At 37.4% G+C, this 20,105-nt stretch overlaps 1 protein-coding gene across 8 annotated transcripts in view; it reads right to left on the minus strand.

Annotated features, from left to right (window-relative positions):
• LOC137056263 (cilia- and flagella-associated protein 337) overlaps positions 1 to 19,484 on the minus strand; it is a 38,814-nt gene extending 19,330 nt beyond the window's left edge. For 2 of the 8 annotated variants that reach the window (XR_010900275.1, XM_067430295.1), the window contains exons 1-15: positions 18,751 to 18,908; positions 15,911 to 16,124; positions 15,604 to 15,750; positions 14,284 to 14,406; positions 14,010 to 14,181; positions 13,874 to 13,920; positions 13,616 to 13,753; positions 13,222 to 13,410; positions 11,135 to 11,326; positions 9,425 to 9,931; positions 6,196 to 6,345; positions 5,750 to 5,934; positions 2,690 to 2,829; positions 2,031 to 2,179; positions 1,686 to 1,921 (exon numbers count right to left, since the gene is read on the minus strand). Coding sequence is in view for 7 of the 8 variants with exons in the window: in XM_067430295.1 (XP_067286396.1) it covers positions 1,686 to 1,921; positions 2,031 to 2,179; positions 2,690 to 2,829; positions 5,750 to 5,934; positions 6,196 to 6,345; positions 9,425 to 9,931; positions 11,135 to 11,326; positions 13,222 to 13,410; positions 13,616 to 13,753; positions 13,874 to 13,920; positions 14,010 to 14,181; positions 14,284 to 14,406; positions 15,604 to 15,750; positions 15,911 to 16,124; positions 18,751 to 18,821 (2,660 nt within the window). In the remaining variant the exon portion in view is untranslated. Of the gene's footprint in view, positions 1 to 1,685; positions 1,922 to 2,030; positions 2,180 to 2,689; positions 2,830 to 5,749; positions 5,935 to 6,195; positions 6,346 to 9,424; positions 9,932 to 11,134; positions 11,327 to 13,221; positions 13,411 to 13,615; positions 13,754 to 13,873; positions 13,921 to 14,009; positions 14,182 to 14,283; positions 14,407 to 15,603; positions 15,751 to 15,910; positions 16,125 to 18,750; positions 18,909 to 19,429 lie in introns of those variants that run through there. The other 6 variants (XM_067430297.1, XM_067430302.1, XM_067430300.1 and 3 more) reach the window with 6 other exon arrangements.
• Positions 19,485 to 20,105: the final 621 nt, after the last annotated feature.

A 20,105-nucleotide genomic window follows, 5' to 3' on the forward strand; every position in this document is an offset into this window, starting at 1 on the left:
TCTAAAGCCCGCCCTGATGATTTCATTGGTCCGAACAGCTTCTGTTCGGAGATAATTACTCCTCAATGGAGCGAGGCCAGACCGAACTGCCCGACCTAAAAAATGTGTGGGCATGGCATCCAGGCTAAAATAATTAGTTGAGAATCAGGCTTTTTACCATCAGCGGAAGACACTTTTTAAATGAATAAATACCATCTGAAAATTTGATCTGTGATGGTAAACTGTTAATGACAATTATTTAAATTGACCTGTGTAAACCATCCCTTTAAGACAGAAGCTGTATAATTATAATCTTGTCTGTGTATGTGATGGATTCAGTCCAAAACAAGTCTAAACAGTTTCAGAGGAGGAAGTTTGCTGAGGGATTCTTCACCATGACTAGACACTTTGACAGATGTCCTATTTCCCCTGCCTGTCCATAGCCATTAGTAATAATACTCCAGAAATAATAATCAAATGAATGGTCTCTTTGGACTTTTCTACACTTTAACACATCGTTCTGCCTCACGCTTGGGCATAAACAGCAGATATATGACACTGACAACTTTCACTGTAGAGGAGTATTAGTTAAAGCTTCTCATTGAGTTCAGAACCAAACTTAACCTTGAATCTATGGAGATTGATCAAATTATCTACAGTCATACCAGCTTCTAGTTTGGCTTTACTACTTATAGTATCTTCTTACTTTTGTGGGGAATGCAGAACTAATGGAAACACTTTTGAAAGTTTTCACAGTAAAGATAGCTAAACATCCGTAAAACAAGATACATTTGATAAAAAAGTCATTTTGATAAGAAAAACTTCCATAATCATTTATATTATGTAATGATTTAAAAATATATAAAGTATGTGTTATTCAATATGTAATTATATAAGTAAACCAGTAAAATACAGAACTTATTTTATTTTATTTTTTTACAAAAAATACTTTAGGGAAATAAAGAAGAAAAACCTCACATTTATCTTATATTATAAAAGTATAATAATTTTTATGCAATAATTTATATAAAAAAAGATTTAATCAAATTTAATTAATGGGACAGTAAAATTATAATACTAATAGTTAACGCTGTTTTTTTCTTTATTTGTTTTTAAATTTTATTTTGGCAGAAATCCGCAGAGAGACCTTAAAGCTTTTCTTTTGTTGACATATTTAAATGTATAAACGATTTTCATTACAAATTTGGGAAGATGGTTGTGCAACTTCATAAGCATTTTATAAGTGACCAAAACTTGCAGCGCTTGCGGAGATGGAGTTTGCGTGCAGATTTTACTGAGAACCAAGCTGGGTTATTTACACAATTCACGTGGGTCATACTTCTCAGGGCAGAAAATACAGAAACCTGTAATATAAATACAGAAAAAAAATCACACTCCCCTGTAATTAGGCCTGGGTGTGTTGATGGTAATGTTGCAGAGATTTCAGTTTTTTGGCATTGTGAAATAAAGTCACCTGACCCTGGGGCAAGTCAATGCAAGTTTTATGAACCAATCTTTCAATAATCATTAGAAGTCTTTCTTTTAGTTTGTGCACGGCCAGATAGCAACCGTCAGCCTTTCTTGGCCAATTCAAAAGGACAAGTGTCCCCTAGCACTGGGCTTTTTGAAACTGGTTTTGCTCATGCATCTGCACATGCTGAGTGAGTTGGCCATTGTTTAGGCAAATAACTGAAGTGCAGTTATACCTGTTGGTTTGATAAGTGTCTGGGTTGCTCAGATCCCACTGCTGTTTCTGTCCAAAACAGCCCACACAACCTCCTTCACGGGTCCAGAGACAGGCCCTACGGTCCACCGACGTGCTCAGCACGAAGAGTTGAGACTCGTACACCAGGACCTCACTGCTCACGATCGCCCTCTCGTGGCCCCTCCAAGAGTGTAACAGTGGAGGCAATTCTTTTGCGGACTGAGAGAGACACTCATGCTGTAAATATATGTATATAGACTGAAATAATGAGCTAAATAAGGTGAATTCAAGTAAACTGGACTGCCTTTAGCAATTCATCCTAATGCAAAACAGGTAATTTCCATACCTCTATATCTCCAGGAGATAAGGCATATTGTGAGATGTCCCAGACCTTGATTGACCCTGTGCTGTCTCCAGTGACAAGTAGAGTGTTTTCCTGGTCTGTGCTTAAACCCATCACACTCTCATCAAATTCATCAGGCACGTAGAACTGTCCTGCATCAGACATGATAGACAAAACAAGTCATTAATCTATTGCTCTGAGCTTTTCTGATAACTGATGATAAGATGATAAAAATCTGTGCACCCAGAAACTGAGCAGAAGCCAGCCGACCAGAGTGAAACAAGAAACTTCTTCCAACATTGATAATAAACAGAAATGTTTGTTAAGCAGCAAATCAGCATATTAGAAAGTTTTCTGAAGGATCATGTGACACTGAATAGAAAACTTTACTGAAATACTAAATACTTTCCTGCATAGAAAAATTAATATATACCGTACTTTAAATTGTAATAATATTTCACAATATTACTATTTTTATCAAATAAATGCAGCCTTGGTGAGACTTTTGTCAAAAACATTTGAAAAAATCATAATTATTCCAAACCTTTGACAAGAGTGTATATATAATGGTTTCTGAAGTAGGGTGCAATTTAAAAAGGTCTATGTAGCGGTGTTTGTTATGTGTTAACTTGACGTCAGTTCCTCTCAGTTATCATGTTTACCATGGTTGTGTCTGGGCCCATAGATGCTCCACCAGCAGACGGATCCGGCCTGTGAACTGAGCAGCACAGCGCCGCTTCTCAAATGACTTTGCTGGGCTCGTTTTTGCAAGAACAGCAGTCTATGAACGGGTAGTACAACTCTACACACAGAGAAGCGCATTCAGTTTATACATTCTGTCAACTCATATACCATAAATAAGAAATAAAATAGGTCTTAAGTGGATAGTTCACCCAAAAATGTAATTCTGTCATCCCTCATGTCATTCCTAACCCGTAAGACATTCGTTCAACTTTGGAACACAAATGAACATTATTTTTAATGATATCTGAACGCTTTCTGTCCCTCCATTGATAGCTACACTACTAGCACTTTCAAGCCTCAGAAAGGTATAAAGACATCATTAAACTAATCCATATGACTCCAGTGGATGTCTAATGCTTTTTTTAGCATTCTGACTCATTTACACAGTTAAAGAGCGGGATTCTCATGCTAAATATGGCCAAAGTTTAAAAAATATATATATATTTTTTAAATTTTTCTGTGCAAATACACTCATTGTATTGAATTTATTATTATTATTTTTTTAGCATGGCCCAGTATGACATCATAAAAGACGGAATTCCTTATATGGGCACTTCTCCCGGAAGAGCGTGCACACATCAACCAGAGCGAGAGCAAGAGCGAGAGCACTCACATCGCATTAAAGTTCTCTGTTCAGGTTACGGAAGTTGTCGGCAGCGCTGCACAGGACCTGCTTGAGAAAGACCTTGTTCAGCTTCCCAAAGAATCCAGTGTTAAAGGACAACTCCGGAGAAAAATTATCCTGGGGTAATTAACACATGGTTACCGAGTAGATCGTTCTCTGGGATGCGCTTTCATGGAAATCGAATGTAAAGAGTTTTATCTTTAAAAACAGATTAGCTTATAACGCTTGTCTATGGGGCACAGAGTGAGTAAAATTAAATCGCTAGTTAATACCACTAACACGGCTAAAAATAGCCACACACTAACACGGTAGCATAATGAGGGTCCCTACATGCAAACCGAAGCATTGAGAACTTTGTAAGAGTACAAACAGTTTAATAAGAAGATACTTTATAAAGACAGCACATTACGGGTCTCAACGTGTCGATCCACGAACGCTTTGTTAAGTGATGAACTGTGACTTGGAATCTCATGTGGTCCGTTGTTTCCGGAAGAAAGCACTGAACGCAGCAGAGAAAATAAAAAAATAAAAATATCCACGTAATTAGATTTTACAAACTTAATTCCTATCGACCATCTCGTTTAGCACATCGTTCGTGGCTCGACTCGTCGAGACTTTTTTCAAGATGGCTGCTGTTTGTATATGCGTAATGTGCTGTTTTTATAAAGTATCTTATTAAACTGTGTGTACACTTACAAAGTTCTCAATGCTTCGGTTTGCATGTAGGGACCCTCATTATGCTATACCGTGTTAGTGTGAGGCTATTTTGAGCCTTGTTTGTGGTATTAACTAGCGATTTAATTTCACTACCCGGTGCCCCATAGACTAGCGTTATAAGCTAATCTGTTTTTAGAGATAAAACTCTTCACATTTGATTTGAATGAAAATGCATCCCAGAGAACGATCTATTTGGTAACCATGTGTTAATTACCCATATGTTCATTTTTCACCTGAGTTCTCCTTTAAGGAAACAGTTCTGCTATCTTGTGTTTGTTCCCGGTGACAAATGTTTTATAAACAAAGCCCAGTTCGATGCTGGATTTACAGATCGTTTAAAACTGAAAGATGGATCAGTCCCAGCGATAAAAGATCCCGTCTTGAGTCACAACCACATGCCGGTGAGTGAAACTGCATCAAATGTCTGTATTTTGTTGGAAATCAGCTTGTAAGTGCATATAATGTCAACAACACAAACGTACAGTGAATCAAAAGTTATCCAGAGATAATGCGATGATGTATTGTTTGTGTGTGTGTGTGTGTGTGTGTGTGTTTGTTAAACTCCACCCATGGCATGCCATCCATATCATATAAGGATGTAATACCACTCTATAGATACTCAAGATTAACAGAATTGGCAGAAACTGTGTGTTATGTCCCCTTTGACCTCAATTTTACAAAGTGCTTTGTTTGCACAAAAATAATAATTGACCATTTTATTTACAAAATATTCATCTCACTCACAAAGGTGAGTAATTAATGACAGAATTAATTTTTTTGGGTGAACTACGCCTTTAAAGCAGTGGTTCTCAACTATTTTTTTACAGTCTATGTTCTCAACTGGTGGTTCAAAATCTAAAAACATGTCTCAGGTCTGTTAAATGCACGTAATCATAATGTCTGGTTAGAATAGCTAAATTAATCATCTTGTTGTGATAATTAGTAGCTGCTGAGAGAATGGACTCCTTGAAATTTTCCTATTCAGACAATGGCACTTGAATCCTTTTGCTAATTAGGCATTCCATGGTAATATTAATATATTACAATATTCAATTTTCTTTACTTGTGCATAGTAAACAAGGTGTTAGGTTGCCACATCAATGTAAAATCTGGGTATTAAAATAAACTGAGAACTAGTCTTTATGAACATATTAACAGCATACAAAACAGTATATATAAGCATGTTCATTTGAGCTTCTGTTTATGTTCGCTATCTTCTTTCCTCCACTGTGCATGATTTAATTATGAAATGACTCCATATTTAACCACATATAAATAATTACTATGCTCCTTGCAGGGATATAATAGAGGGTGCATTCTACACTTTCCCTACATTTTAGCGTATTATTTTACCCTCTGAATTCCACATATGTTATTAGTCATGCTTTCTTATGCAGAAACTCTGACCCTTACAACAAAACAGGCTGTTTTTGCTCATTTGTAAATTACCTGTGTTATGATTGGCTAGCAAGCTGCTGAATACTTATTCTACATAAATAGTCTAGGTGCATTTAAGGGAGTTTAGCATTTAGTAGTTTTACTTAGTACATTCAGCTCTTTTAAAAAAAGCAAGGAGAATAAAATTTTTTCATATTTCATAGTATGGCCGCTTGCTGCGATGTAATTTGATACTAACTTCTCTTGCTGGGATCTCTGCAGTTGTGTGATGGGCTTCTGAAGAGCCAGAGTCCATATAATGATCACTCCATCGTAACTCCCAGTAGCCAGAAGTCCCAGACCTAGACAGTGATCCATTGACAGGATATCTTCTCTGTGCTGAGGACCAGACTTCCAGGTCAGGTCTGTTTTGACATAGATGTCCTGCACTCACAGATACACTTTAGTAAATCTCCAGTTCTGCTGCTTCTTTGCCATGTCAGACCACCATTAAAACCCACTTTTTGTCATAGATGTCTCAAGGTATGAGCATAAAAGCACAACCAATTGAAGAAAATGAAAGCCATAACCAGAAAAAAGAGCACATTATGTGTGTATTCTGGCTGAAAGCCCTTTTAAGCAGCCATTAATTATATTATATTTATATTATATTATAATATGATTGAGACTCAAACTGGCCCTTACCTTTGAAAACGCAATGTTATACTGAGTGATCTGTCGACTCCAGCCTGTGGCTAGAAGCTGGTCATCATGGTGACAAATGATCCCGGTGACCTTTGTGTTGGAGACAGTTTCTAGCTTATGAAGATTGAGGCCATTCAGTAAGTTCCACACCTATAGCAAGGAAATGTACCTGTTACAAAGCTCAGCCATCAACGTTTAATTCAAACGTCATAAAAGTGCCCCTATGATGCTATTTTAAAGGTTTCTAATGTTGCGTATCCTACAACAGGTTTACATCCATCAATGTTGTTTTTATTTTCTCATAATATACATTGTACATCACCACCTTTTTCAATGATTCTCAAACGACTCGATAGATAACGGATGAATCAGTCTCTCTAAAGGTTTTTACCATATCAATCCGAGTGCGAGTCCGATGACTGATTGGAAGAACTAGTGTGGCGGGCATTATGCAAATGTATTATCTAGTAATTTGTATCCATAAATTATTGGGATTTGAAATACAAACTCGTATATGTGGTTCAGAGTCGATTCTTTCTTTTAAGAGACAATAACTTTATTTATCATGCACTTTTGGCTTCACAACTTTGCAGAACATTTACATTCGAAGACTATATTACACACTGCACGAAAGGTAATATTAGAAAATCCATAATAGGGGCACTGTAATGAGGGCATTATCTAATATGAACTAACAAATAAGCAATGTATTTTAATGAAAGCATTTATTAATGTTAGTTAACACAAATAATTTTTTTTATTTTTTGATCATGTTATATGTTGAAGATTATTAAATGACGTAGGCTAACATTGTTCATTGTTAGATGTTAACTTAGCCTGACAAGCCAGACCCACATCAAGATGTTTGGTCTGGAAACTCACCATTGACAGCTCAATCCGAGGGGCGGGATAAACGGTTGTCTTTCAAACTCCCTCTCCACGCGATAGGATAGCGCTACAACCAACCAGAGCAGCGAAGGTGAAGCGGAGCTAGTTGACAGATTAAACATTCGCCGTATCCGGTCGGCTAAACTCAGAACACATCTTCCCTTTTTAAGAATGACTTCAGTGCCGTTCTTTGTTCTTTTCTCAGAGAAAAGCTTAACTCCAAGTCTTCCAGAGTCGCGGTCAAAGCTGATTCGAAAGACCGCCGTTTGCCAGTTTCTGTGTTTACTAGAAGCACCCAAACGCAACTCAGCCGTCGTTAAGCCCCGCCCACCGACTCTATACACGATGTGATTGGCCCAACAAGGGTTTGGCGTTTACAGCTCAGAAGGGTATTGAGAGTTGCTAGACGACACTCACGGGCATATTAGATTTGCTGCCACTAGGCTGCGTCTAGATTTCTAGGCTAATGTTAACTAACAACAATAATAATACTATAAACAAAAACAAATTAAAAAAGGCTTTGCCTTATAATATAGTACAAATATATATTTTTTATTGTTAAAATGTAAAAAGTATTGGTTTTTTTGAGGAAGTTAAACACTAAAGCACTCTATCTCTATGCAACTTCTGCACCAGGTTATTCTTAAAGGGGGGGTGAAATGCTGTTTCATGCATACTGATCTTTTTACACTGTTAAAGACTTGGAATCCCATACTAAACATAGACAAAGTTTCAAAAGTTAAGGTGGACGTTTGATGGGAGTATTTCTTTGTCAAAAATACTACTTCCGGTTAGTCATAAGTTTCGGCAAGTTTTTTGAGATCATGCGTCCCCTTTGACGTTAGTGGGGGCGGAATTTCCTTGTATGGGCCTTACGGACAATTCTACCGGAAGCGCGTGAGAGAGAGCGAGGGAGAGAGCGAAAGCAACAGGCTACGCCCATCAAAGCGCTGGCTTGTAGGATGCTAAACAGGTGATATAACCAGTAGCTACTGACTTACCCACTGATAGGCCGGCGGTCGATCTGTATTAGCACTTTCCTCACGCGACGGGCGAATCACTTTCCTCACAGAGCGACTCACTTTCCTCACGCGACGGGCGAATCACTTTCCTCACTGAGCGAATCACTTTCCTCACGCGACGGGCGAATCACTTTCCTCACAGAGCGACTCACTTTCCTCACGCGGCAGGCGAATCACTTTCCTCACTGAGCGAATCACTTTCCTCACAGAGCGACTCACTTTCCTCACGCGGCGGGCGAATCACTTTCCTCACTGAGCGAATCACTTTCCTCACAGAGCGAATCACTTTCCTCACAGAGCGACTCACTTTCCTCACGCGGCGGGCGAATCACTTTCCTCACTGAGCGAATCACTTTCCTCACAGAGCGAATCACTTTCCTCACGCGGCGGGCGAATCACTTTCCTCACTGAGCGAATCACTTTCCTCACAGAGCGAATCACTTTCCTCACAGAGCGACTCACTTTCCTCACTGCAGCGCGCTGCTGCACACGTCATTATTTAGCTCCGCTCACATGACACGCCCCCACCCGCTCGGCTTTTTTCGGAAAGACTCGGAACAGCGCATCTTTCTTATATAATTATAAAAAAAATAAAGACTTTTCGGAGATATGCAGGATGCAATGCTACTCTATAGGTACTCAAGATTGACATGACACTGACTGAAACTGAGTGTTTCACCCCCCCTTTAATGTTTAAATACACTACACAACATTTGTTCTGGTTTACAGTCTGTACAGGAACTGACACCAAAGCCATGGCCAGCCTGCAGATTTTGGGCAGTCAGAGTTGAGCTTTCAAAGAAATTGTGTTATGTATGCTGGGCACACACTCTGATTATTTAGCTTTAGACTATGATTCTATCCAGTTAGAGGATATTAACCATTCTGAATATTTTGAGCCTATTTTATTGTTTTCATTTGTCATGCGTCTCCTAACGAGGCACGTGGTCTGGGTGAGTTTAGAGCAACATGAAAGTCTGGTAGTGATCCTCAGCTGTTTAGTGTATGATGATCCGTTTTTCTCTGTAACGAACCACTGACTCAGTGTATGATTCCTAGCATTTTAAAATCTGTTCAGATTGTCATGTGCATTCCAGCCATTTAGCATTGCATGTAATTTACAGTACAGTTATGCAATATACTGTTACTTGCTAAAAAGTATATGCAACAACAAAATGTAAGCATGAAGCTCACTTTGGCAAATCCTGGAGCACCTGAAAATGGAGCATGTCAGACCGATAACCTTTGCCCTAACTACTACCAATGCATCTAATTGAGTTAGCATTTTTTACCCAAACTTGTGGTAAACTCACACTTGCCTTGATCGTGCCATTGGTGGCCGCAGAGATCAGTCTGCGCTGGTGTACATCCAGTGCCATACAGGAAACCTCCTCCTTCCCATGAGCATTTCTTACCTCCATCATCTTAATTCCTGTCTTCACATCCCACACAGTCAATGTGGAGTCAGCACAGGCTGTGATTACCTCGACCATGCACAAAATACACATTAAAGATGAGAACCTATAATGTTCTGTCCACAAACCATCTATCAAACAAATCCAAACACCAACCTGTGCAAGATGAGGATTATAGAGGGCACAGGTGTACAGGCCAGACTTGTTGTTGGATTCAGTTTTTTGGGATTTTGTCAGTCGAAGCACTGCCAGATACTCCCTGCAGGTCACCAGGAGCACAGGATCCATTGTCAGGTTGAGGAGCAGAGGAAAGCTGCCCTGCTCTGGGGAAAAGCATGCTTGGATATTGGGGAATTTCAGCTGAATTGTCTTTATGCATTGTTGAGAATTTATATCCCATATATTCAGCACCTGAAAGGAGACATATTTATTATTAATTTGCGTTTCAACTAATTATCTTTGACTTTTATAGCATGTAAGCAATGCATGATTTCCATTTCTCATGCAAACAGCTAATGCATCAAACTGGAATTAAACTTTTGATGCAAAACAAATCTGCCCAGTTTTACGCTAATGAAAACCAAACACCAGTGGCCAGATTTACAAAAATACAAATCTTCTTAACTGCTATATTCTGCTTATTTTCCTACTATTATTTCCTACAACAGAAAATATTGTATTCCTTTTTACTCAAGATTGTTCTTAAGGCTTAACGGGATAGTTCACCAAAATCATTTGCTCACCCTCAAGTTCTTCCAAACCTGTTTGAGTTTTTCTTTTGTTGAACACAAAGATGATATTTTGAAAAATGCTGGTAACCAGACTGTTTACAGACACTGACTTCCATAGTATTTTTTTCCCCATACTATGGAAGTCACTGAGATCCATCAACTGTTTGGTTATCCATATTCTTCAAAATATCTTCTTTTGTGTTCAACATATAATACACAAAGTTTAATTAAAAATTGGAAAGTGTTTTCAGAGTATGAGCCTGTATGACATCATAAAAGGCGAAATTCCTTGTATGAGCGTGTGCACATGAACCAGAGCGAGAGCGAGAGCAAGAGCAGCACTTTGATTTTGATTTTAAAGCACGAAATCAACAGTGTCAACAAAGAAGTGTGTTTTTTGGTTGTGAGGGAAAGATAACTTTCCAAAGCTTTCCAAATAACCCAGCGTTAAGGAAACAGTGGATGCAGTTTGTTTTTCCGGAGCAGCAACGGAGTTCTGCAAGTGTGTGTGTGTGTGTGTTTGTTCGGTCATGAGTGGAAACCTCAGGCGGTGAGTGAAACCGCATGCATCAAATGTCTGTTTTGTTGGCAATCGGTGCGCAAGTTTATATAATGCAAACAACACAAATGTTTAGTGAATCTAAAGTTATCCAGGGATAATGCCATGATGTATTGTGTGTGTGTGCTTGTGACTCTTTAGCTCCGCCCACTGCACGTCTCCACAAGTTCGGCTATTTTCGGAAATTAACATGAGATTGGTAAAAACTGTGTGTTATGTACCCTTTTAGAAAATATTTGAAAACTTCTTAAGAAGATTTTTATGAATCCAGCCCCTGGATCTTTTATGTTCTTCATTTGGACATTTAGCAAGTGGAAAACTAACAGCGTCCTTAGAGTAGCTGAAGATCTTGCCCAATGCTTGGTGAATAACCACATCCACCACAGAAGTCTGGTGACTGTGCAGAACCGCAGTTGGGCGGGAGGTCACAAAGCGGTTCCACAGTCTGACAGCAGGACCCACTCCAGCAGTTACCAGCAGACCGAGAGAGAGGCTGAAGTCAAAACTTTTGACTCCCTACAGCAGAAGAAGGAGATGAAGACACAGTGAATGGGTTTCAAATTTTGTGTCATTACTTTCTGGTAGTCGTGTTGCAATTTGGTCTGACTAATGAGTGAGTCACAGTCCTCTTGTTTTACACAATAAAACAAGACATAAAAAAGATACAAAATTAAACGTGTAACTACTGTGGGGGTGGCTTATTACTTCTACAAATATTACAGAATGGAAAATACTGGGGAATAGTCTGTTTTAGTATTCGTCAAAACAACTATATGTAGATGTTTTATTGGGGTTTGAACACTCACTATAAAAACCACAACAACAACCTCTCTGAATCATGAGTATATATTTAGTTTTACTGTAAATGGTCTGTGACTGTCTTTTCCCATGGAAAACATCATCCCTTTGAACAGTGACCTACAAATAAGCTCATCTATCTATCTGTCCGTCAGTCCTTCCGTCCATCCATCCATCCATCCATCCATCCATCCATCCATCCATCCATCCATCCATCCATCCATCCATCCATCCATCCATCCATCCATCCATCCATCCATCCATCCATCTATCTATCTATCTATCTATCTATCTATCTATCTATCTATCTATCTACCCACCTACCTACCTACCTACCTACCTGTTTTATTTAGATATCTGTCTATCGGTTAGTAAATCTATCTGTCTCTCTGTCTGTCTCTGTCCATCCATCCACCCACCCTTCCATCCATGTGTTTATCAGAAGCCGTATTCACAAACCATCTTAAGGCTAAAAGTAGCTCCTAACTTGCTAAATTAGGAGAAACTCTTAAAAATAATGTCAGTGTCAAAATATTTGCTCTAAGAGTATTTCACAAAGCATTTTGTGAATAAAATAAAATGCATTATTTTGGCGCTAAAACCAGCTCCTAAATATGTGAAATGTTAGAAGTAGTCAAGAGGACTTCTAAGTCATTAAGACCAAACCACAAACAATCATAATGGCTGTTGCGGAACTTTCTCCCCTTTCTCTCTTCCACTTCACTTCATGTATACTCACTGTCCTATCATAATAACAAGGCAAAAATCCCATTAATAATATTTATTTATTAAATAAGCAAATAAAAAAGACACAATATCTGATTACCTGTGACAGTTGTTTCACAAGTTCACACTTAGAAATTATCAGATAGAGTAGAAGAGTAAAATAAGCCTATTTGGCGTGCTAATTTCTCCAGAGTTCTCCCCCGAATCCCCAGCTGGACACTTACTGGCATAAAGATTTTCGAGAGTGAGTAGTCGGGGTGGTGGAGAGATGCAGAAAGCTGTCGAGGTTACTAGATGAGTCGGCTGTGTATAATGTTTTTACTTTGATTAGGTAGTCCTCCTCCTGAACTTTATTTATTAAACATCATTTGTTGCTTGAATTCTGCAATCTTGTGAGATGAGGACATCAGTAAGAAGCTGAACGTATACTTGTTTAATTAGTGAAACTTGGCCTACTTTTTAAAATCTCTATTTGAATATGGCAACATTTTTATTTTTACATTTTTATTTTAATATGTTAACAGGATACCTCATTCTAGAACATTTATATGATTAAATAATTAACTGACACCACTCCCCTATCAGCCAATCACTGTGTTCAAAGTTAGTATGTGTGATGACAGTCCATAGCAACGAGGTCAACCCCGCCCTTACTCGTAGCTTAAGATGTCTATATTCCTAATAAAAAGTTGCTCTCAGCTGCTTTGTGAATAGGTTTTAAGAGAAAACTCTTAACTAAGAACTTTTACTGCTATTTAGAAGAACTCTTAGTGCTAAGATAAAATGTTTTGTGAATACGGCCCCTGTTATCTATCTGGCATTGAGGATAAATATAGAGTGCAGATAATACATATATTATGTACAATACAAACACTATATATCAATACCTTTTCTATTCTCCAAATGTATTTCTCGCTCTTCTGATTGACATCAATGATGACCACAGAGCTGGCTGGACTTTCTGATGATGTTATAATGAGCTCATCGCAGGGCTCATACAGGATTTTGTTGATCGGCTCGCTGTGGATTTTTGGGATGTGCCGATAGGAGATCAGTGCACTGTGCGCAGATATATCCTGTTCATTAAATATTTTTGAGACATCAGTGAAATGAAATTTTAGATGTAGAAGAAATTAATTTATAATAATAAACGCAGTCATTTTAACAAATAAGTTTCTGTTGTTGTATAAAAAGTTTTCATAGAAACAACACATCACACATTTGCATGGCTTGGCACAAAATCATTTACAATCATCCCTACATGAAGATTCACACACTCACTGGCATAAAGATTTGAAATGGGCCAGTCTGGTTGGTGAAAGGCATTTCAAAGAGCCCCTTGAAAGGCTGAAGAAACCACAGCAAATTCACAGAGCCTTTATCATCTCCCCACATCAGCACACACTTTTCTCCTGGAGCCTAGATGCAGATTAAACATGACTCACAGTGAACAAAAACAAAAACAAACCAGCTTGGAGAATTAACAAGCTTAAAATATATTCCAGTTCAACACCAGGGCATGAAATGTCGGCAGCCTACCTCTGTGTCATACCAATAACATAGAGCAGTAGCAGCATGACTCAGTCCTGGAAACAACATAGAGAGAAGCAGACAACGAGGTCAAAATGTAAGCAGTGAAGCAAACTACTACATCTAGCAGTTTGTAGACTCATACCGAACAAATGAACCTGCTCAAAACCAGATGCAGTGGTAACATCAAAGAAGTGGATGCCCCTGCTCAGGGTTGCCACTGCGATCTTGTGAACATTTGCCATGTAGACAGCGTCTGTGGCCCAACCCTGGAACCTCCTACGATATTGCCTTTTACTAAAGGGGTCACCACACATCTACAGGGATGAAGGAGAAGTTTTGGTTATTATTATTTTGGTTATTATTATACAAAATATTATTTTTGTACATATATAATTCTGTGAATGTTAATATATCACCTCCAGTGGCTTTATGTTGTTCAGATGACTGTTCCACACAATCAGAGTTCCTCTCTTGCTGACGCTGACGTAACGCATAGATGGAGACTGATTCAAAGCCAAGACACGCATAATAGGCTCTTGCTGATGTAATGAGAGAGTGATTTTATTATTAGAATAGTAGAAAGACAGAAAAATATTTTTTTACACATTCTAAGAGACTAAAACAAAAATAAATAATAAGAAATTATACATAATTAATAATTCTACAGATAGATAGACAGATAGATAGATAGATAGATAGATAGATAGATAGATAGATAGATAGATAGATAGATAGATAGATAGATAGATAGATAGATAGATAGATAGATAGATAGATAGATAGATAGAAAGATGGATAGATAGATGGATAGATAGATAGATAGATAGATAGATAGATAGATAGATAGATAGATAGATAGATAGATAGATAGATAGATAGATAGATAGATAGATAGATAGAAAGATGGATAGAACAACAGACAGACAGACAGATGGATAGAACGATAGACAGACAGGCAGACGGACAGATAGAACAACAGACAGACAGATGGATAGAACGACAAACAGACAGACAGACAGACAGACGGATAGAACGATAGACAGACAGACGGATAGAACAACAGACAGACAGACAGATAGAACAACAGACAGACAGATGGATAGAACGATAGACAGACAGGCAGAAAGACGGATAGAACAACAGACAGACAGACAGACCGATAGAACGATAGACAGACAGACGGATAGAACGATAGACAGACAGGCAGAAAGACGGATAAAACAACAGACAGACAGACCGATAGAACGATAGACAGACAGACGGATAGAACGACAGACAGACAGATGGATAGAATGATAGACAGACAGGCAGAAAGACGGATAGAACAACAGACAGACAGATAAACCGATAGAACGATAGACAGACAGACGGATAGAACGACAGACAGACGGATAGACAGACAGGCAGAAAGACGGATAGAACAACAGACAGACAGACGGATAGATAGACAGACAGACAGACAGACAGACAGAATGACTGACAGACAGACAGACAGACAGACAGACAGACAGACAGACAGACGGATAGATAGACTGACCGACAGACAGACAGAATGACTGACAGACAGACAGACAGACAGACAGACAGACAGACAGAATGACAGACAGAATGACAGACAGACAGACAGACAGACAGACAGACAGACAGACAGACAGATAGATGTAATAACAGGTGGTTTTGTCAAGGACACATAATTAATGGACTCAAAGTTAGAAATGTTATATAAAAGTTGTCACCTTGTTATAGGTACAGTGGTGTATTAAAGGCTGTGAGATGGGTACAGTTTTACAGGTCTGCATTGTGTCTATGACATGCTTGTAATGCTGATACAGGAAGTTGTGGAACGTTTGCCATCCTACACGACCGTCGCAAGAGATGTCCATCTGTACAAAAGAAGACATTGGTGTTCTGATAGCGGTCATATAATAGGGCCCAAACAGGTACATGTAACTCTACTCATTGAAAGACAGACATAACAAGTCCACATGTCTACAACAGACCTGACAAGTTCAAGTAAATAACCACAAACTGAAGAACACTGACTTCATTGAATAACTCCTCCACGTCACTTCTCTGGTAGTCTTGGCCTGTCACTTCTTTCAGAGAGGAGAAGAACTCATCAAAACTCATAGAGTTAGCGGAGACTCTTCTGTTGGGTTTGGATCTCACAGATCTCTGCTTGAAGAACGATTCCATCATTGACCTCAGATGACTCGACTCCAGTGACTCTAGGAGACAGACACTCCGGCCAGTAAAACTAAAGATTTAATGGAGAAGAGAGGGGATATATGGAGAGAAATAAATATATATGCACAGAGTCATAAAGCAGCTGTGATTGATAGGGTATCAAAATGATGATTACCATGAAATGCATGGAGAAAAAGAGAGACAGAAAAGCAGAAGAAGGTTTTGTAGGGAGAGACAGATAGTGCTGAGAGAGTGACAGAGACGCCATGTGGAACAAACAGCAATTGCAGCTACTTTCTCAATGTATCTTGGACCCACTTGAAAGGTAACACAAAGTTGTAAATACGAGCGGGAAGCTCTGGATTTTCTTTAAGCCTGGAGTTTACGAGTTGGGGGCACATCGGTGAGAATTGTGGCAGAATACAACAATACTTATAGGTGTTTCACAGCACATTGTCAGGCGTTTTATTTATAGTACAACAAAATAAGCTAACTACATGCACAAATGTAATAGCGTTGTAATATAACAATATAATACGTGACGGAGTGGCTTCATAAATGAATTAAAAACATAAAAAAGCAAATCACCTATTGCACATAGTTTGTTCTTCGTTTTCTTGTATGTTTGTGTAGTTAATTAAGACATTCTCATGAACAAAAAAAGGTTGCATATCTGTTCGTATAGGGTTTGTGGACAGGAGTGGGAAAATGCAATTTTATATAAGTCAAATGAAATTCATCATGTAATCACACTTCATTTGTATAGCAAACTAAATTAAAAATAGAAACCTCTAAAATGAAAAAATGTGATTCCTTTTTATTTCCATGATGATGTTAAAGCTCTGAAATAGCTCTGAAATCAATGAAAAAGCTTCTGTAATTTATCATGAAAGCATGTTGCCATGAGTATACACGACAACAAACCTAAATGAGCTGGAAAAGTTACTGATTGAAACGCCACTCCTAATCACAGCTGAGCAGCTTTAAAATCACACATGGCAGCACTTAACAACATGCCTGTTCTTTAACAAAGCACATCTCCTGTAATATGCAAATGCTCACAAGCACCGGGCTTGGCTCATGTCAAAAGATTATGATAATTATAATGAAAACACAATTATGTGCTAACTTTGTTTCTACAGCATACAAAACCAAAATATCGTCCAACCTACTCTTCCTTGTTTTTAGGTGTTTAGACGCCTAAAGTGAGTAAAACTTTTTGCATGTTGGCAATATTATGGAAGCGTGTTTATAAAACATTCTAAAAGATACTTTTTATCTCACAATTGTGAGTTTACATCTTTTTTTCTCTGAATTTCAAGATACTCACAATTGCAAGTGGGGGAAAGACTGACTTTACTCAGAAAAAGGTCAGAATTGTGAGTTATAATCTCGCAATTCTGACTTTTTAACTCTCATTTGCGACTATTTGTCACGTAATTCTGAAAAAAAGGTCAGAATTGTGAGATAAAAAGTCGCAATTACCTTTTTTATTGTTTTTTATTCTGTGACGAAAACAAGCTTGCATACCATATAATCTTAAAATACAAATACAAATTTATAGGGATGTACTGATCTATACATTTTGGTCGATACTGATAATCCTTGGAATTTTTCAAACTCGATAACTAATATTTTGGACAATAAATCTGTCCAAAAAACAGCCTAATCTAAGGAAAATGTTGTATTTAATCTAAGTTGTATTTATCATGCGATATATAACCCAAAATGAGTTTTTATGTGCATATGTTACATAGTTTTCGTGTGCATATGATACTAACTTTATATTGTGTTATGTGCAAGTACTCCAAACAACTAAACCTACCCAATGGGGTGACAATGCAAATCATATGCACATAAAAACTAATTTTGCCATATAAATCGCACAATAAATACAATTTGTGATATATATGCATTTCATGAGAACGAGTTGGTAAAAATAGAGCTACAAGCAAAAGAAAGAACAAAAACTTGCAAAGCAGAATAGTCATAATTTCTGATCATTTTTGAGCTACTATGATGGAACATGTTTTCATTCATCACAAGACTGACAGAAAAATATGAAATTTGTTTTGAGATTAAAAATTGACTTCTCCCTGAGAACTATGTTTTGAAAAAAAAAATCTATATTTTGGTGTATTGTTTACTGATTGCTTGATAGTGTTTATCATTTTGATCACTTTGTTTATGATTTGAGAGTGTTTGATTTTGAACAAAGGTAAAACTGTTTTGAGGCGAAAGTTTCATTTTGCAAGAGGAGTCAGAAGTTTTGTGAATAGTGCTTGAAGAAGAGGTTTTGTGTTTAATGGTTTCAGAAAATGGAGCAAGGTTTCAGAAATAGTGTTTTAGCAATTGAGAAAAACTGTAACTTTAAAAACTGAAGTGCTTTAAATGGAGGAAAAATACATTATTTATCATCTTTAACAACCTAATTGTATCTATTTAGGAACAATACAATTAAAAATGAACATTTATTGGTTACCTTAATTCACTGATTTGGCCACAGATATTTCATGCCTGTCTAATTTAAGATTTATTTTATCAAACTAAATGGATTCTTTATACCACCTGTTTGGGAAAAGTATGCATTGTGCAGACCTATATTTCTGCAGGCATGAATGTCTGTGTAAGCAATAAAGTTAACTGATTTGTAAAATAATAATAATAATAAAAATAAATAAATAATTACTACTTACTGTTGAGTTCTGCTGGATATTTCCTCCTTATAGACCTTCCATAGATCCTTATGTCGTTTCAAGGTGTCCATACCTAATACTAGCGAGAGAAACACTGTTTAAAGACGATCAAGTAAAGAGTTTCTAGAAATACATTAGTGTCAATACAAGTTTCAATAATTGTGTTGAGTGTCTCTCTTTCGTCCACCCTCTCAGAGCTTCAAAACTAGGAGACAGATGCTCAGGTTTATAGATTAATCATCCATTAGTTACTAAGACAATGTCCGACAACAAAAACTAAGGAGGGTAAAAGTAATTTATTGATTCACAATTTTCACGACTTATTGAACAGTTATACTCTATTTGCTGAAGTTTAACCTGCTCTTTGTGGTCACTTATGGCAAATAAGATTAAAGAGCAGTTTTCATATAGGCTAACGGTTACTGTACCACAATTATTAACGTATGGCATTATACAAATACCGAAAATGAAATCATAAGTGAATAAAGTTAAATCTTCCAGTCAGTGTAACAGCAAACGAGGATCTTACAGTTACGTTTAAAAAAACAACCGTTAAAATGTAAACACTCGATATGCAATTTATACTCATGTGTGGTAAATAGCTACAATAAGGACGAACAACCTGCTTGTTTCTTGTCAGAGAAATTTAACGTATTATCGACCATCAAAAATTACTTACCAGTAAGCAATTGTGTAGTAATATTTTTTTTTTTTTTTTACCAAAAGAGAGCGCTACAAATTACACTGATTTGTTCGCGCGTCGCATAAATGTTTTTAAGATAACGTTAGTCACATATCTATATTAGTGTTAAATAAACTAGCCTACTGTTTTTTTACGTACTATAAAAGAGGACCTGAGGGTATGGAATTGTTTTGGACACAATTTTAAACGTTCACTACCGCGTGACTGAAAGTAGGATTACTAAAAAAAATATATAACAAAACTAATTGCTCAAAATGAATATAAAATGCTAAATAATAAGCTAAATAAAAGTACAAACATACCCTAGTGAAAAATAAAAAATGCATTTGAAATGCCTACATTTAGTTTATGCTAACGCTGCGCAGTGCAAATAGCCTTACATTTAGCCTATTACCTTATGCACTTAGGTTATCCAGAAAAAGTGCTGAGGTCCCAACTAAAGATATATTTGATTATGCTAAAGCAGAACTATTTACAAGTGGTTACACTTGAAATATCTTACATTAAAAGGGATACTATCCTCCTTAATAGTGATATTAAAAATACACGTTAGGCTAAATGTTAAGAAATGTGCAATGTGCAATAAAGAAGTACTCCAAAAAAAGTCTCAAGCAATAGCCTATGTCAGTAAATATGTTAATGGTTGTGTACT

The sequence above is a fragment of the Pseudorasbora parva genome, chromosome 21 (assembly GCF_024679245.1).
Source record: "Pseudorasbora parva isolate DD20220531a chromosome 21, ASM2467924v1, whole genome shotgun sequence".
Taxonomy (NCBI): Eukaryota; Metazoa; Chordata; class Actinopteri; order Cypriniformes; family Gobionidae; genus Pseudorasbora; species Pseudorasbora parva.